Source organism: Lactuca sativa, chromosome 6 (assembly GCF_002870075.4).
Source record: "Lactuca sativa cultivar Salinas chromosome 6, Lsat_Salinas_v11, whole genome shotgun sequence".
Classification (NCBI taxonomy): domain Eukaryota; kingdom Viridiplantae; phylum Streptophyta; class Magnoliopsida; order Asterales; family Asteraceae; genus Lactuca; species Lactuca sativa.
The window spans coordinates 46478599-46494299 of NC_056628.2; the positions used below are offsets into that span (position 1 = coordinate 46478599).

The 15701-nt window shown below is 36.6% G+C and overlaps 1 protein-coding gene across 2 annotated transcripts; it reads right to left on the minus strand.

Annotated features, from left to right (window-relative positions):
- Positions 1-4421: 4421 nt before the first annotated feature.
- Positions 4422-7781, minus strand: LOC111887451 (cationic amino acid transporter 2, vacuolar). Of its 2 annotated transcripts, XM_052764614.1 has the most exons (15): positions 7475-7781; positions 7030-7231; positions 6855-6939; positions 6633-6767; positions 6426-6544; positions 6252-6348; positions 6161-6181; positions 6009-6106; positions 5855-5921; positions 5598-5756; positions 5373-5517; positions 5163-5271; positions 4968-5080; positions 4822-4897; positions 4422-4691 (listed from the first exon to the last, which is right to left on the minus strand). In XM_052764614.1, exons 1-15 carry the CDS (start codon positions 7620-7622, stop codon positions 4544-4546), a joined length of 1722 nt encoding a protein of 573 aa, XP_052620574.1. In that variant the 5' UTR covers positions 7623-7781; the 3' UTR covers positions 4422-4543. The 2 variants fall into 2 exon arrangements, with proteins under 2 accessions (XP_052620574.1, XP_023739393.1); XM_023883625.3 differs by having other exon boundaries at positions 6009-6181; positions 7475-7780.
- Between the last annotated feature and the right edge of the window lie 7920 nt (positions 7782-15701).

Genomic DNA, 15701 nt, shown 5'->3' on the forward strand with positions numbered 1-15701 from the left:
TAAAAAAATTAACAAAAACTCAATTAATTTAGGCCTAATCATTTAAAAAAATGTGCCTTTAAAATCTCATGCCATAATGCGATAAGGCACGTTTTGACCCGTTATTTGGATGTCACGCTTAACAAACTCGCCTTGAACATTTTCGTAACAGCTACACCACACCTTGCGTCATGGCACGTCTTTAGGCGCGCTTTTTAGAACCATGGTATTTATAGATTTAATGATTTTGTTCAAAATGTCTTTATTTTGGACTAAAGAAACTGAATTTCATAGTATCAAGCCTCCTTATGAGATGAGACTTAAAGTGTTTTGGAGTCTAACATCCCAAAGAATTTTTCCATAAATTACATTTCAGGCTTACTTTGTATGACATGGTTTATTCCATAGGACATAATTTTTTCTGACTTATGTGGGTTAAGGTTTTGATAGTCAACCTTAAACACACTTATGTTGTTAGAAATGAGTTCATCCAACCAAATCTATGAAGTGTTTTTTTTTTCAGTATCCCTATATATTGTTGCAACATCGAAAAAGAAAATCTCAAAACAATTACTCATCTTAAAAAAAGATAACACCGACCGGTTTAGTTTTTATTTGTTTCCCTTGGTTGCATGGTGAGATTCATGGTTAATAGTATGATATTTGTTTTCACTTTCAGTTTGATTAAGTGTTGCGACTGATCTAATATGTTACAGATTCAATTGTGTCTAAATCGATTGTAACAACCGAAAAATTATGAGATAAAAACTTCATTTTGTATTCAACCAAAACATTAATCATCTTTAAGTCAACATGCAATATCTTTTTTCTAAATATTCAAAAGTACTTTATAAGAAAAAACACTTATCAGAGTACAATATCAAAATCATCATCATGCGGAAACATGGGTGGATGCACTGCGATCAAGTCGAGCTCTTCCCTTTCGAACCGGAAGTTCCTAAAACCATAACCATAAAAACCGTAAGCACAAAGCATAGTGAATTCCCCCAAAATACTACATATCATACATAATAAACACATATTGGGCCCCCGCCCTGCATCGGGCCCAGCCCGATATCGAGTCCCACCTGACATCGAACCCCTCTCGGTTTACAGATCTGTCAATCACCAGGACCTGCCCGATACATAGATAATCATATAAACATATAATCATACTAGCACATGCGATAATCACAAAGACAATAGCATATCATATAGTCATCGCGCCCACCCGACATAAAGCCTTGCCCGGTAAGCATAAAAACACATACGGATAATTAGCATACAATATACTCATTAGGCCCCGCCTGGCATCGGGCCTTACCCGATAAGCATACCATCACCTAACACATGAAAGAGACACGTAAACATCTAGCATCCTAACATATAAACCATGAGTCGGCATTGGTGCCTTCGACCCGCTGAACTTAGTGAGGAGACTCATCTCAATCTGTTGATAAACAAATAATTGCTCGGACCGCCGAACTGGATAACCTCGTGCCAACTAACAATAAATACAATCTTAATCAATAATTAACCCAATAACCCAAAATCTGAGGTCCACTCCATGAACTAACTTCCTAAAGGGTAAAAGAGAATTTTACCCTTTTCTTACTTGTTCCATAACCAAGGTCCAGCCACAAAGCCCAAAATGGCAACCAAAGCCCAAATCAAAAGCAACAAAAGCCCATTATGGCCCAATAACCCGATTGGGCCCCAAAACCATCATGGACCTACTTCCAAGAAAACTCTAAGTCCATCCATGGCCCAAAGTCAGAAGTCCAATGGCCCAACAAGGCCCAAATCTTAAAAAAAAATCCCAAAATGGCAATGCATAAAACCTCCATTATGCTGAGCGTACTTCCTTAGTACGCCCAGTGTACTCATCAAGGACCAAAAATCCATATTAAGCTCTTAATGGTTAAGACAATGACTTCCAAACTTAGATATGACCCTAATGAGATGTCTTAACACGTAAAGTTGGCAACTTTACTCCTTTTGCATGGATTAATAGGACAAAAACCTTAATAACATCCAAACTCATGCATGATCCAAGATAATTCATCAAGATGACATTTTTATGAACAAGGGACCTCCCAAAGGCCAAGATCCAACATTATATGCTCTTGGAGTAGCTCATACTCACAAGGATGACTCTAAGGACCAAAATGAACCCAAAATACTCCTTAAATTAGATCTAACACCTAGAGTCATCAAGATAGAAACTTTATACCTTTAAAATGTAGATCAAGATGCAACAAGCCTGGATCCAAAAGCTTCAAGTAATCTCACACTTCTCCAAGAAGCTCCTTCCTCCTCTATGAACACCAAAAAGCATGAAATACCAGCAAAAGCTCAAAAACCACTCAAATGGGGGCTAGGGTTTCAATTCTAGGGTTTAAAAGGATGGAGGCTGAAGATAATAGGGTTTGGTGGTGAGTTAAGGAGCTTAAATAGGGTCCAAGACCCTAAATTAGGGTTTGGATCTGATTAGAGTACGCCATGCGTACTTTTGGTAAGCCCGGCGTACTCCATAGGGCATGCACAATCAATTTGCTTAGTGCGCCCAATGTACACCCTGCGTATTGGCCTTATCACTAGAACACCATGCGTACACTTGTGTACGCCTCGCATACTCGATTTAACCCTAAAACCACCAAACTTCTGAATGGCATAACTTCTTCGTTATAAGTCCGTTTCCGACAATCCTTATATCCACGAAAAGGTAACGAGAATCTCTACACTTCTGTTAACTCATACTTTCCTTAAAACTTCTAGAACTAAAATCTAATTTCCATAAAAGCCTAAACTGACACTTTCCCAATATACCCCTTGGCTCCGAAACACAAACCAAAATCCCAAATCATCTAAGGTACATTACCCACACCCAAATGAGTCTAAATCTCAATTCTACAAAGGCCCTAAGCATGATGATATCTGATCTTCAGTCACCACCCTGCATTAGGAAATGATTTAGAATAGGGTGTTACACCAATTGAGGTTATTAATCATGATAGATAGTTTCCCCTAAAGGTAACTACTTAGGAACCATGTTCTTAGCATTTATCATGGATGAAAACCACCAAATATTACTCCGAGCCTATGGAGTGAGAAATACGTAGAGTGTGGAATCATGTGCATTTTTAAAAAAATGGTGAATGAATGTATTATGGATGTTGGGAAATTAACAATCGTATCTGGTATGGCCAATTTCACTTGGTCATTAGACATATCTTCGCAAATGCATATTATGGAAATTTTTTGTCAAATATTTATAACGAATTTGCGAGGGGGGACTGAAAATAATTGAAATGTGGAAAGTTTTATTTGGGAGACGTACAAACTGTATAGGACGTCTTCTTTAGAATGGATTTTGGCTAGGCTACAACATGCAATTTTGAGGCAACAAGAATGGTTGGACAATATCGGTCAAGATATATAGGCAGCGACTTTATTCATGTGTCATAATATAATGATTTGTTATGATGACGGTGTAATCTAAATGTAGTCGATAGATAAACAAAATATATGAACATTGATATATAATTACTTTTTAGCATACACGACGATAATTCTAGTATTATTTTATATTGAGGCTTTATGAGGAAATCACTAATTATGAACGAATGGTGCTTTGAAGAACGATGCTCAAGTTTGGACCTTGGAAGGTATACCCTATCAAGAACACCATCTTAGAAGTATATGATTATATGGAGAAAAAAATGTGTTATTAATCTAAATGATATGAGTTGTACATGTTGGAAATGGCAATGCTTTAGTATTTTCTATGGTTATTTGATAGTGACGGTGATATTACTAGGGTTTACACATGTTCACTATTTCATTAATATCTTTTTCATGTCATGATGTATCAACCATGACACATGTGGAAATGATGCATCCTCTTCTATCTCCTTTCTGAATGTGAAACATCCAACAAAATTGATTGTCGTTAAACCCCCTGATAGACTAATGTGTAGGAAACCCGCTGCATTTTATATTTATGTAATTGAATTATGATTTGGATCTCACAATGTCAATATTTTCGTGCTATCTACTTTTTATTAGTCCATTATTTAAATGGATGATCATCACCTTAACATCAGAAACTTCAAAACTCAACAATCAACTATTTGAATGAAGTGTCATCAATGAATTGGATATATAACACTTCAGTTTATACTCAAATCAAATGATATCACTAATTTCATCCTCAATATCAGGGTTAGATGGATGACTGTGGGATCCACTACTGATAGAGGTCAAGAAACCATTCAAAACTCCATAATTTACCATTTGTATGTATTTTCTTCAATGGTAAGAACTTTGTCTACTATGTCCTCAAAGTCTATGTCTATTAACACTTCATTCAAGAAAGGGTCTAAGTGCTGAAAATACTTTAAAAAAAACTTTACACACAAAAAAATTGATGGACTAAAACAGGACAATGGCAATAGTCTCATCGATTTTTTTAACTTCTTTCCAAATATATACATTCACATAGCTTACAACATAACCACTATCAAATAAATATGATGTGAGTTGTACAAAAAAATCAAAAATGCTATGAAATGTAATCGATTTCATGTTCATTTTCATCCATAATTGGCATGTATACAGCATCCACTAGCAAGCTATGTTTCCTTCCATACAACACATAAACCAACACACCAATCACCAGCCACACTGAAACCCGTATCCATGTCCCAATTCTGTATATTTAACAAATCTCCCAATTAAAAATCGAATAATTTCACACACAAAAAAAAAAAAAAAAAAAAAAGAAGATACTTTTTTTCTAAATAAAATGTCTAACCATATAAATAAAACCAACAAACTCACCCAAGGTTTATAAGAAGGTAAGTGTTCACAAGAATACAAGCAACAGGCAGAAATGGCACAAATGGGCATAGGAAACCTGAAGCACATTACATTTGTAAATATCCTGGAAATTAAAAAAAAAAAAAATTAATAATATAAAAAGATACCTCCAGTTTCTCCAAAGGTGAGTCTGGCATCATCCTGGTCAATGCTGGTCAACACAGCTAGACCGGACAATAGCGCAGCAGATCCCAGCCCACATAATGTGACCCGAGGAACACTGATTAAGATACAAGTTATTAACACATGAGAATATGAGATGAAATGACAACAACGGAATGGAATTCATGATTCCGACTTACATCGGAATGGCTTTGGCTGAAGCCGCAGATGCAAACACAATCACTCCTGCACAAACAATGGATATACTCCAAGCAGCCATCTTCCTTCTTCTTGCTTCGTCTCCTTTATCTGTAATAAAGTTATTATTATAATTGAAAAATACATGTAATAAACAGAAAAATATAATGAATCATTTTAATAACAAGAATTGACGCATACTTTGGATGCACCTTTTTGAGTTAAATCTTTATTATCATTATTGAATTCTGATTCTGGGGATGGTGATTGGAGGAGGGTAGTTTCGGGAGGAATATATCGGAGAATCAAGACTGAAATTGCAACAGCAGTAAATGCCAATAATGTCCCTACACTAACCTGAAAGAGAAGTGTGGTTATTACTTATTGGGTAATCTTGTACTTTTATAGTCAAGAAAGTAAAAAAGTCAACGACTTACCATGCCTGCTAATTGGTCAACATTCATGGAAAATGCAAGGGAAGCAATAAAGATTCCAGTTGCAATTGTACTTTTCACTGGAACATGAGTTCGTTTATTTATATCTGCAAAGAAAGATGGAAGTAAACCATCTCTTGCCATTGCCATTAGGATTCGTGGCTGAAAATAGCAACAAAAGTATGATTATATATTTTTAAAAAATAAAAAAATAAAAAAAGTCGAGAAGATTTGTTGAAAAGTGATAAGCATATATATACTTGAGGAAGGATTCCACCGATTAAAGCAGCACAGAGAGCAGTAACAGATCCGATTGTTATAACGTATCTGAAATCATGATGATGGTTTTAGATGTAAATAAAATAAAGATGAAATTACAATTATACCCTTTGGAAAGAAATGGCGTATGCTTACACTGCTCCATTCATTCCATAACTAGCAAAAGCAGAGGCGATAGGGGTATCAGGGTCTAATTGGGAACATGGCACCAAACCAATCACAACAGCAGATACAAGCATATACAAAACACAGCATGTAAACAGTGATACCCCAATCCCAATAGGTAAATCTCTCTGAGGATTCTTCACCTGTAATATTAACGATATGAAAATTACAATTATACCCTTCATAAAGAACAATCAAAATCACTAGTGTTACCTCTTCTGCTGTGCTGGTTACTGCATCAAAACCAACATATGAGAAAAAAACGGTTGCAGATCCAGCAAGTACTCCATTAGCTCCATATGGAAAATACCTGAAATCAGAACCATGTTTCATGTTGCCAAAGGTAAAATGGTAATTTAAGACTTGAGAAAAAAATGAACATATTACCCGCCTGGAACCTTATATCCCACCCATTGAGTCTTGAAACCTACGTATCCACCAACTACTATGATGAAAAGCAAGGCTATAACGTTTATGGTTGTAATTATGCCTTGAGCCAATGAACTCTAAAAGTATTCATTTTATTATTAGTATAATAAAAATTTAAGAATAAGTGCTATAAGAATAAGTCATTAATTGAAAGGACTAAAATACCTCTTTGATTCCAGTGCAGAGTAGTCCAGTTATAATGAAGACTAAAACAGCAGCACAAGGATCAACTACAATTCCAAGAATGGTGGGTCGGGTTAAGAAAGCAGGAAGCTTATCTGGACCTCCAAAAAACACAGCCTGTTTAAAATTGAAATTATAATTCGAAAAAGAAAAAGAAAATTGAAATTACAAATTAGGTTGAAAGAAGAAGAAGATGAAGTGCACCATATTTGGGGATATGCCACGGGCGACTGCTGCTCCACCAAGAGTGTATTCAAGAATTAGGGACCAACCAATCAACCAAGCAACACTGGAAGTTGAAGGGGATAGAATGTTGATTTGCAGAAAGAAAATATGATTATATGAATAATAGAATTGTTAGGAGAAATTACGAGATTACCCTTCTCCAACACATAAGTAGGAATAGTGATATGCACTCCCTGCAGATGGGCAACGACATGCCAGTTCTGCATAACATAATGCTGAAAGTCCAGCTGCTATTCCGGCTATGAGGAATGATATTGTGATTGCAGGCCCTGTTTGCTCTTTAGCAACTGTTCCAACAAGAATGTAAACTCCAGCTCCAATTGTTGCTCCAACTCCTGATAAAATTGGATTCAACTTTTAGGTTAATTGAAACCAATGCATCCCAACATCATACATACATACATACATATATAACATAACAAATTCATTGCATAACGATACTAGGAGAAACAGCGTGTATTAATCAACAAAACATATATATGTATCGATTTTACTTAACGTAAATCCGAGAAGTAATTAATAACAGATAGACGATGAAAGGTGAAAGGTGATGATACGTAAGTTGATTGAAAGTTTACCAATGGCGATGAGATCAAAAACAGAGAGACGTTTGGCCAACTGAAAGCCCTCAGCTCTAGCGACACTTGCATCAACCTGTTTTCTCCTCACTAAACATCCCACGAATCCACCCCAACATTCTCCAGCGCATCCACCAAGTTTTTGCATATCAAAGTCGATTTAGTTTCACAAATCGAAGTGTTTATGGAAGAAATTTGGGGATAAATAACTGATTAAACCCCCAAATGGCACAGAATGCGGGGTTTCGGTGGTTAAAGATGTTAGCTGCTGCTATGGGGCACTCAAGATCGTGCACTGTCGTAGTCTAACAATACTGTAATTATATAATACGTATGGGCTATGGCATCTTGATCGATTGAAGCAAATCTTATCCTCCCTTGCTGCATAAACTCCTTGTACGTTACAAGTTTTTTTTTTTTTTTCATTTTTTCACACTCACATGTTAACCTTTTCTAGGGCTGTTCACTATTCGGATAAAACCGAATTATTCAATTGGACAATTTAGATTGAACTATTTGGTTCGGATATTCGGATTTTTGGATTGGTTTTTGAACAAAACCGAATTATTATTTTGGATTTCGGATTGATTTTGGTTTATAAAATAAGAACCGAATAGTCCAAAAAAACCGAATAAACATTTATTATTTATCTATTTATAATATATATCTATAATTATTTATTAATTTTGTAATTTATTTTTTCAAATAGGTTCAAAACGTTCCTCCCAATAAAAAAAACATTAATATGCATTTTCTCTCGAAAGTTTTGTATCTATAAAATATTTAACTATATATATATCTTCTTATTAGTTGTTTATAAATTTAAATTCACAACTAAATTATTAGTTTTTGCTTCTTGTGTAAAGTTGGTTAATATTATAATTATATGTCGTTTTAAAATGTTTCGGTTTTTGAAAACCGAATTATAAAAACCGATCCAACCGAATTGTAAATGGATCGGATCGGATCGGATTTGAATTTAGTTTGGACAATTTGGATCCATGTTTTGAAAACCGAAATCAATTTGGATTTACTTGATTGAATCGGATTAAACCGATCCATCCAAACGAACACCTCTAACCTTTTCCACTAATCTACCTAAATCACATGATGTTATCAAGTGAAATGAAGTGATCTATATAAATTAGCTTTTTATAACTATTTTTTTTAGTTTTTAAAAAATAATCATTTTTTTCGGATGCTTTATTCCGGACTATTGTTCATATTCAGAAGTTTTTTTTAATTTATCTTTTAAAGAATGTTTCATTCCGAGTTTGATATTCAAATTTCGAAATTATTTTTTGTTTGTTTTCTTTTCGGAAAAAATTTTCACCACTTATATTTAAAATGTCAATTTCAAAATGCTTAATGTCATTATTTTTCTATACAATGTTTGATTTTATATACTAATATCATATGTAGTTCATATTTACTATGTTTGCTTGATTTTTTGTTAAATTTAAGTAAATAACTATTTTTTTTTTGAAATCCGGGAATTGGTCATCGAATTTGGACTTGTTCTTAAAATTCTGAATTTTATTTTCTCTGAAATCCGAAATTTCAGTCTAAAATCCGGAATAGCGAAATACCGTTCCCGAATTTAGGCCGAAATGTATTTTTTTGTCAGAAATTTTTTTTTCTTGAACCAGAATATCTTCAAACCAAATAGTTATTTTTGCTAAAAACAACTTTTTGGGGGGAGTAAAAAAGTCACCACCGTTTGAACAACATAGTCATATTAAAGGAAAAAGACTACAAACTCCCAACCCAACTTCATTGTAACTAGCCATGAACTTATCCGCACGGGCCTAATGAAGCTTCCTCTCACCCAAGTCAACTCCCCATAGAAAAAACATAGCTCTAAGTGTGACGTCCAATTTTTCACACCAGGTGGACCACAAAATTTATCGCTTATCATTTAAAAATTTATAAAAATAATATTGGTGTACATTGACACTCTGACATACAAAGATTTATCACAAGGATCGTATTGCCCTCAAGTACAAGATCGAATCGGGAGTCACAATAATCTACTTGCAACACATCAACAAACAAAACATTGTTAGCTTTACGGCTTAGTGAATAACAACTACAATAAAATATAACACATTTATCAAACCTATGTCACATGTATATCAAGTAAATTGACACTACTGTCAATTCTCTTGAGTATACTCTACTCATAATTATACACAATCACCTGCCCTGTTTTTAATTCACAGAAACATGTATACGATTCTCAGGTGTCTGTGTGTGTGTATATATATAGATATGGAACAATGATGATTGAAAAGAAGTTGGACTCCATTAATCTCAGCAATAGAACAGTTCGTGTGATCGGAACTATTCTTTCTATGCTGGAAGAAAACATTATAAAAGTTGTTCCATAAAAGTCAAATACAGACGCTATATATAGACAAAGCATGACAGCAATTCCGAAAACAGACATGCCAATTTCAGAATTGGAACAACACAAAATTCTGAAAACTACCATTTGATATAACATAAAATATGACTCAACAATCTCCCTCTTTGTGTCAAATCGGAATGAAGCCTTCTTTATTGTCTTTAAGCGTCAAAAATCTTCGGCATAATCTTCAGAAGGGTTGGTCGGATAGATACATACCAACGAATCATGTCTAAAACACATTTGACATCCGCATCTGAGTTGGTCTTGTTCGCTTCGGCCCTTGTAAGCATGGAGTTCAGAGCACTTGTAGAGTACAAATGCTTATCCCTCAAAAAGAACATGCAATTCTTAATTACTTCACCATCCTTCATTTTTTAGACGATGCTCCAGTGCTTTTTGCCAATGATTCATCCCTTTAGATGTTGGATGTCTTATGGTTAATCAAACGGCTTCAAAATTGATCTATTTTTCAAAACAAAAGCCATTTCAACATCCATCGTTGTAATATCCAGGATATAACACTTAATTATCATCTTCAAGTGATCATAGGTGGGCTCATAGTTCTTCACATCCTTCGCAACAATGTTAAATAACGAGATCCAATCAAAGGGGTTTATAAATGGCAGACCATCCAAAGTGAACTCGTGAAGAACATGATTGGAACCTCAGAATCCTTTGAATTGTACATTCAGAAAGTCTTCGGTTTGAACCGGCAAGCCAACCTTCAGTCCCAGTATTCTTTTTAAACTCCATGATTTGTATTGCGGTTTCGCATATTTCAAAAAAAACAAGAAAAGATTTCGGTTTGCAACAGTGTTGGAGATCAAGGATTTATCTATCTTTTCAAAGCATTTGAAGAGAAACACCCTCGGAGTGATGGGGAAATCCAACTGGCATTCTACATCGTTTTTATGTCAAAGGAGGTTGTTGGTTTTAACCAATAGAGATTTGGATCGCCGATTGCTTCCTTTTGTATCCGCTCAAGAGTCCAAGCTGGAAATAAGGTTTTCTGATTTTCAATCTTCAGCATCAAGTTTTTGCCTGATAGCATTGAGTTCATCAAGCTCTTTGTCTCTTTTCTCTCTTACATTCTTTTCCGACTCAGTCATCACATAATCTTCCTCATTATCCTCTTCCAAAATTATATTGACTTTGCATTTTCCAAAGCCGGAAGATACATGACCCTTCCGAAGATCCTTAATTTCTTGATGTTTTTAAGTTTTTCTACCATAGTCTTCTTTTCCAACGAGATGGCATCAACTTTGCTTGTTTTCTTCATGTGGCCCATCTGATATATATTTTTTAAGTTCACCTCCGTATCTCCCCCTTGTTTTGAAGAGGCTCCGCTTCTCAACCCTTAATTTCATAAAGCATTGCGAAGACAGGATGGAAATTTTCAGAAAGAATCTGACCCGCATAGTCCGTAAATGGAGCATCTTGAGACTCAATGATTCACATCAATCATTGGTTTATTTCAAAATTGTGACCTTGAACTAAAAGTTTCTCTTCTTCAAGCTTGGAAATATCAAGCGATGCGTTTTTCAATTTTTCTTGAAGAACCTTCGTTTTCTGAGTTTAATCGGCCAAAGCATCCATAATCTTATTCTCAATGGCCAAGTCTTTTTGTAATTTGGTGAGCTTTTTAGAAATGGGCGAATTGAGTTCAGCATTGTCATTTTAAATGTTTGATCGTAAGGATGAGAGAGCTTCTTTTTCTGCTTGTAAAGAAATCTGAAATCCTTCTATGACTTTGTTCATATGAGCTACATTCTTTTCAAAAGACGTTTGAAAGTCGGTCATGAACTCCTTGACTTCCGCTGCAATTTCTAGACTTTCTCTGTAGCTTCGGAGATTTTCTGTTCGGAAACTTGATTAGCCTTGGTTGTTTCTTCAAGCACTTTTGCATTGGTGGAGGTAAGCATTTCCATAGTAGCTTTATGCTTTGTCAACATATATTCCCATTTCGATGAAGAAAAGGCATTTGAATACTCCATAATGGAATCAAGCTTTTCATTCAGCTGCTTGAACTGGCCTTTTGTCATTAGAGCTTCGTCGTTATCACTATTGATATTTACAATGAATGGTTGGAAGACGAAGTCAGCAATTGGTTACTGATCATCTCTGAACATGATATCAGAATCGTCATGGAAAGGATGAACAGAGGAAGATGTTTTGATGATACACTAATAGTGGCATTTGGCTCCACATCAGATGTGTTACCAGGGATGCCTGAAGTCCTAATCTCCTCCGAAATAGATTTAATAATAGGATCTTCTGGTGAAGTAGAGACAATTGATGTTGTAGGTATGGTTGAGTCTGTAAAGATTGGTGAAGAAATTAGGATTGAGACTAGAGGAAGAGATGTTTCAACAGAGCTCATTTGTGGTAGAAGAGGAATGGATGATATTTGAATTGATGAGGTGATTGGTGAGGTTGTCATTTGTGATGTTGGTGGATTGAATGGACGTAGGGTGGAGGAGTAGTGAGTTTCGGAAATGGATTATGCATGATAGTTTCAAAAATATCAGGTTCCGAAATGGAAGATATGATATGTAACGCCCGTGTTTCTAGGTTAAGCATTAGTATGATGATGTAATAGTTAGAGTCAACAATTATAACCTACTTTGAAGTAATAAAGAGGAATTACTTGAATATTATGTGAATTATGTGATTTCATGTGCATTATACTCATTTATAAGATATAATAAGTTAAGAATTAAAATAAGCGTCAAAAATAAAATAATAGATAGATCCAATATTTATGAAGAAAGTTGTAGTGGTCGTGACAAGGATTCTGGAGATATAAATAACGCCAAAATCTGAGTTATAACAAATAAGTTATTACATGTCGAAGTTTCATGACAAAAACCGGCATGACGTTGTGTGACATAGAAAGTTAGTTTACGATAAAGTACTTTTTAGCCTTAGCGATCTAAACGAAAGTCGTAGTATACATTACACCAAGATCGTGCATAAAAAGAACACCCAAATCTGACTTCGAATGAGGAAGTTATGATTTTTCTAAGATTTGGCATAACAGTATGCACCTCGGAATTCAAATATTACATCAACCGATTTTTAGCCGACACAACCTAAACGAGAATTGAAGATCTCGTTAATAGGAGCTCAACGATAAAAAGATACATGACAACTGTAACGCCCTGTTCTAAAATATTCGTTTACGGAATTACAGAGGCCAAGGCCAGGGGCGTTTTAGTCCTTTATTAAATTTGGAGTTATTATTTGAGAAGTTTTCAGGCCGGGTTGTGTTGTTAGAAACGTAGGGTGTCTCGTCACCTTTCCATGGATATAAAGTTCATCAGAATCGGATCTAGAATGAAGGAGTTATGAAACTTTGAAGATTTGGCAAGAATGGCCCTTATAGAGAAAAGTTTGCATGGAAGGCCCTGGATGCATGTTTGGAACACGCGTGGGTACGCCCAGCGTAAGTTGGGTTACGCCCAACGTAATGAGGCAGCTTGGTCGCGGGTGTCCAAGGCGTACGCCCAGCGTACCAGGAGGTACGCCCAACGTACACTAAAAGTTATGAAACCCTAATTTCGGATTGAGCACTATATAAAGGACATTATGGTTCCAACCCTAGCCCCCATATGAGCCTCCCCAACCTCAGAAGAAACCCTAGAACGACCCTACCTTCATTTTATGAGATCTTGACCTTGGAGAACCCATTTTGGTGGATTAAAGCTTGGAAGCAAAGAGAAGTTTGGCAAGGAGGAACCTTTGAAGCTAGAGCTTGTAGATCTGGGATAAGTGCTCCATTTCGGACCTTGGCAAGGTAAAAAGTCTTGAGCTTGATGATTAACCTCTTAGATCTCTTTAGTACAAGTTTATGGACCTTTTTGGTCCCAAGATTGGGACTTGATGACTTAAGCCCGTTTCTAGGACCAGGGTTGCCTCCCTTAGAGTTATATGAGTCCCATAAGCAGTAAAGTTCCGATCTTTATGGTCCAAATGAGTTCATGCATGAGTTAAGACCTTCTTTCATGGAATTAGAACATGGGTTTTGAAGTTGGGACTTATGTAAGTCATGGAAGCCATAAAGTAAGCAACTTTATGGATTAGGGCATGGAATAAGACCTAGATCTAAGTTTATGGCTCTTGAGTCGGAGTATTAAGCACTTAAATGAAAAGTGTCTTAACAGAATGAGTACGCCGAGCGTAATTGCAGGTACGCCCCGCGTACTCTCTAGCAGGCCAGTACGCTAAGCGTACATTAGAGTACGCCCCGCGTAGCGCAGTCAGTTGGGCTTATTGCATTTTGGGCCTCGGTGTGGGCTGAGTTGAGACTTAGGGTCCTTGGGCCTTATTGGGCCATCAGAATTCAGTTGTTAAGGACCAAGGATTTAGCATTGGGCTTGAGTAAGGTCCAATAAAAGGCTTTGGGCCCAAAGGAGCAAATTGGGCCATTAGTGGGCCTTTAGTGGGGCCATGAATGGGTTTAGAAGGAATTGAGGGTTTTTGGGCCATGTTGTGACCCATGCCATAGTAGGGGTAAAATGGTCATTTTACCCATAGGAGAATCCCTATTATGAATTAGTATTTTATTTTCCCATGATAGCTGGGAAGCAGCCGGAGCAATAGTCGGGGATTTCTCATTCAGGAGTTCAGCAGTCAGCATCACGAGGTGAGTTTCCTTCCAGTAGGAACGGGTCTAAGGCCACAATGCCGGCCCGTTTAGTTAGCAGTAGTTTCCGGACTTCGGTCCGATGCAGTAGTTAGTATGTTTGATGCCTTTGTGGCTCAGACAGGATTTATGTGTTATGTGTTCCGGGCTACGGCCCGATGCAGTATGCAGTATATATGTGTTGATGCTAGTTGATATGTTTATGTTATGTTCTGTTCAGTTAGTTCCGGACTTCGGTCCGACGCAGTTAGTCCGGACTTCGGTCCGATGCAGGGGACAAGGTCCAAATCAGTTTCCGGACTTCGGTTCGATGCAGGGGGCAAGGCCCCAGTTAGTCCGGACTTTGGTCCGATGCAGGGGACAAGGTCTCAGTCAGTTAGTCCGGACTTCGGTCCGATGCAGGGGGCAAGGTCCCAGTCAGTTTCCGGACTTCAGTCCGATGCAGGGGGTAAGGCCCCAGTTAGTCCGGACCTCGGTCCGATGCAGTGGGCAAGGCCCAGTATGTGTTTTATATGTTATTGTATGGTATGTGGTAGTTTGGGGGAGCTCACTAAGCTTCGTGCTTACGGTTTTTAGTTTTGGTTTCAGGTACTCAGTTTTCAAAAGAGGAGCTCGGAGAGATTGCAGTGCACACACCATAGTCAGTTAGCCTGGGGAATGTTTTACTCTGATAATGAGATTATGTTTTGAATTTAATACTCGAAAGTTATGTTATGACTTATGATACGTTTTTATAAATATGGTTTTAGTAATGTTTTAAAAAGAAATTTTTAGTCATGATTTTTGGGTCGTTACAAGTTGGTATCAGAGCCTTGGTTTGAGGGATTCAGACATACTTAAGAGTGTGTCTGGACTCAAACTAAGGAAACGGTAAAAGGTTTTCAAAAGAAAAACATTTTCGAAAGGAATTTTTTGTAAAAAGGAGTTTGAGAAAAGAAAAGAGTTTTAGAAAAAGCGAAAAGAATATTTAGAAAGAAAATAACTTTAAAAGAGAAAAAGGGTGTGATGCATGCAATCAGCCGAGCTCAAGTAAGTACTCCCAAATTACCCATACAAGTTTATGTTATGATTATCAGTTTCAGTTTCAGTAGAACAGCATGCTAGAATGGGACTAAGGATCTAGGAGGATGCCTTATGTGCCTACTACATGTGTTTCAGCTTGATAAGAATTG

Coding starts and splice junctions, on each gene's coding strand:
- LOC111887451 (XM_023883625.3), bottom strand. CDS start 7,622: ATGCAAAAACTTGGTGGATGCGCTGGAGAATGTTGGGGTGGATTCGTG. Junction 7,232..7,474: donor TTTTGATCTCATCGCCATTG/GTAAACTTTCAA, acceptor CAATTTTATCAG/GAGTTGGAGCAACAATTGGA. Junction 6,349..6,425: donor GGATATAAGGTTCCAGGCGG/GTAATATGTTCA, acceptor TTCTGATTTCAG/GTATTTTCCATATGGAGCTA.